At 30.2% G+C, this 3,407-nt stretch overlaps 1 protein-coding gene across 1 annotated transcript in view; it reads right to left on the bottom strand.

Annotated features, from left to right (window-relative positions):
• The window catches only part of LOC110107171 (cellulose synthase-like protein E6), a 6,127-nt gene extending 4,798 nt beyond the window's left edge, over positions 1–1,329 (bottom strand). Inside the window, exon 1 of the mRNA XM_020837356.2 lies at positions 1,050–1,329. Within this exon, the coding sequence (XP_020693015.2) occupies positions 1,050–1,318 (269 nt within the window). The 5' untranslated portion in view covers positions 1,319–1,329. The remainder of the gene's footprint in view (positions 1–1,049) is intronic.
• Positions 1,330–3,407: the final 2,078 nt, after the last annotated feature.

Here is a 3,407-nt window from a genome sequence, read left to right as displayed (position 1 = left end):
CAAATTTATGAAAATTTGAATAAAGGAATTTCAAAGTCCCTTCATATCAAAGAGTGCCTTCACATCAATTACGAGCTAATGCGAACTTAGTTTAAATTAATTTTTTTTTTTAAGTTTAAATTAATTCGTTTGGCATATATTCTTTTTTTTAATTACCTACTTTACTTAATCAAATAAAGAGATTTAGATTTCATTTGGGACTATTTCTTATTGCTTTATGAAGTATTTTTTTGTTATAATTTTTTTTTTTGAATTTGAAAATTTTTAACTAAAAAATTGTTTTAGAAATCAATAAAAAAATTATCCCAAATAAAATCCTTAGAATTTATTTAGAACCATTGTATTTTTTTTATAAAATTAGTTCTTAATGTGGCCTTAGAAAATTAAATTAGTTATTCTAAGTTATAAAAATAAAATTTTTACTACAAAATTTTATAAAAATAATAATAAATTATGATTGAGATCTAAAAAAACAAAATAACACAGAAACTATCCCAAACAGATAAAATTACGTCTGTCTCTAAAGTTTTATTTGGGGTCATTAAAATTTTTATATATTTACTTTTAAAAGCTTTTTTAACTATAATTTTAAACTAAATCTCCTAAAACAATTTTTAAAAAATAAAAATTTTAAAAATGTTGAAAATTTTTATTTTTCAAATAAGCTTTAGTTTTTAACTAATTCTTTTTATTATTATTATTAAAAAAGCACTAAAAAATATTACAAACAAAGCCTAGCAATCTCTCTCTCTCTGTCTCTCTTATTGCTTTAAATTTATTTTTTAAGTTATTTGCTCAGTAGCATAATATTTCGTAGAATCTTATGAATTCAACAACAAGAAAGTCTGAGAAGCAAAGTATGATCCGTAATTTTGTAAAGACTTTCGTTTAAAAAACTTTGCCTGCGTCTTCTCTCTTTTTTTAATGGTCTAATATTACTAACAAAACAGAAAACAATGAACAAAATATGATCAAATATCGATTCAGGAAAATTTTAAGGTAAACTCATCTAAAAAATATCTCTTTAGAGAGAGAAACAGAAAGGGTACCTATGGGAGAGCCTGTCCTTGTAGGTAAAGCGGTAAATTGGGTTCCAGCGAACGGAGAGAGTGAGAAACCAATAGAAGCCGAACCATAGCTCGGCGGCGAACACCGCCGTCCACGCCCACCTCCCCTTCTCTCCGGCCTCCGGCACGTGCGAGGCCCTGTACACCCAAATCAGAAGCAACCCCAGTAGCATTGAGCCCGCGTACAACCACTTCCACGCTCTTCCCTTCCCTATTTTCACCTCAAACAGACGGCCCTCCGTTGTATCCATCTCTACTTCCTCCTCCTTAATTCCTCAGCCCTTACTCGCTCGCTTTAGTCTATAAATACTTTGGAGCGTGCGTTGCAGTAGATGGGCGGGTTGCAGCTGGATGGGCGGGCTTCAACGGGTCATATGCGTCAAACTACCTATGTGTAAAGTTAAATGTAATCCGACTTCGATAGACTTAATAATAATATTAGTAATTAAGTAATATTATTTTGTTGATTAAAAAGTTTATTTACGTATAAATAATATCTTAAAAATTGTATCAATATTGTATAATAAAATAAATGATATAAAATTCATCATTGATTTAGGATTCTAGTACAATGTTTATGTTGACCTCTACATACTATATGTGGCACGTAAAACATCGTTTAGAACGAAGATTAGAGTGCTTCGATCATAATGAAATGATTAAAGTTTTGTTCGATTACAAAATGGATCACATCGCACATCGATGCATTCAGGACATCAAAATTTTCAAATAGAAGTTGTTCGTATGCGACTCGATCAAACGACAACATGTTAGTGGATGCGACGCTAGCAAAACACTATCCAAATGGCCTCCACTTGTTAAACAAGCTTCGTCAATATATTTAGAGCTTTTATTGCGCGTGGTGGGAAGAAAGTATACGGCCGCGATGTCTACGTAAATGGACACCAACCATACACGCCTTTATTGCGCGTGATGGGCAGGCCTAAAATTCCTGTAGATGCCCCCAATGCGGGGGAGACGTCGGGATGCTGCCAAAAATTTGACGATCAAAAGACCAAATTTAATAATTTGGGATATTTGTTAAATTCAAATTACATAATTTTGACATATTTCTTGAACCCAAATTTAATAATTTGAAAGATTTGTTGAACTCAAATGAAATCATTTTGAAATATTTCTTTTTGAACTCAAACTAATACTTTTGGAATAAATTTTGAATTCAAACTAAATAAGTTTTCTTTAAAGAATATTTGAGCTTGTAATTTTGCTCTTTCATTCCAAGCAGATTAATGATATTACTCATGATATGACTTTAAATCAGTTAGCAAAAATAATTATCAAAGATAATTGCAATCACAGCCAAAGGAATGATGCATTTATTATCTTCCTCACTATCCTATGCTGATGCTAATGATGAACAAAAAAAAATCAGCCACCCTTGGATCAATCTCAACATACATGCTGATATAAATTTAAGAAATTGACAGTGAGGTTAATGTGATTTATAATAAGAGCCTACATCTTCTTGCATGTTGCTTGAGATACATTTTTTTTTTTTTTTTTTTTTGTTTTTTTTATTTTTTTTTATTTTTTTTTTATGTTGCTTGAGATACATCTTTATCTTGTTAGAATAAATTTAGTCCAAGCCAAATATCAAAATATTGAAAAAAAAAAAAAAAACAAATAGAGCTTTGATTGTTATTTGGTTGAAAAGCTTTCCAATTGATGCCAAAAAGCATCAAAATGAGACTCAACAAGCTATACAAGTGCCTCCATTATTTAATTTGACAAAATCAAATAAAATCCTTGTGTTTCAAATCATTATTTGATTAAAATAAGTGCATAAATTTTTTTGATGCTTGATATAAATATATCAGATAATAATGATGAACAAAATATGTTTACAATTGCGTAAGTTTGGTAACTTACTGAGACAACAAAATTTGGTGATTATCAGTACTAATTAGTGTATTGTTATAAAAATGATTGACAAAGGATAGAGGTTCATTGTTGAGCTCATGGATTAGATCAAACATGAGATATCAATAATGAGATTAGTAAGGCATCCAAATATGCACAATTTGCAGAAGTTATATATATAACAAAAAAATTCAAGATTTGTTTTGTGATGGAATATGCCAAAGGAGGTGAGCTTTTCCAAAAAGATTGTTAAGGAAGACATATGAGAATGCTCATTCATGAAATTCAAAGTACATTTGAAAGGCACACTATATTGAAGATTATAATAAAATAAATAAATCACCTAAACGCCATCGGATCCGCACCACTTTTATAAGCAGACAGAAGGCGTTTAATGCCCCCCTCCTGCATTCAAAAATAATTTTCTAAATTTCAATATGCAACATGGAGTAAGGTATC

This window comes from Dendrobium catenatum, unplaced genomic scaffold (assembly GCF_001605985.2).
Source record: "Dendrobium catenatum unplaced genomic scaffold, ASM160598v2 fragScaff_scaffold_1189, whole genome shotgun sequence".
NCBI classification, from domain to species: Eukaryota; Viridiplantae; Streptophyta; class Magnoliopsida; order Asparagales; family Orchidaceae; genus Dendrobium; species Dendrobium catenatum.
The sequence above is the reverse complement of the archived record's forward strand: the minus strand, read 5'-3'. Positions and strand labels throughout refer to the sequence as shown.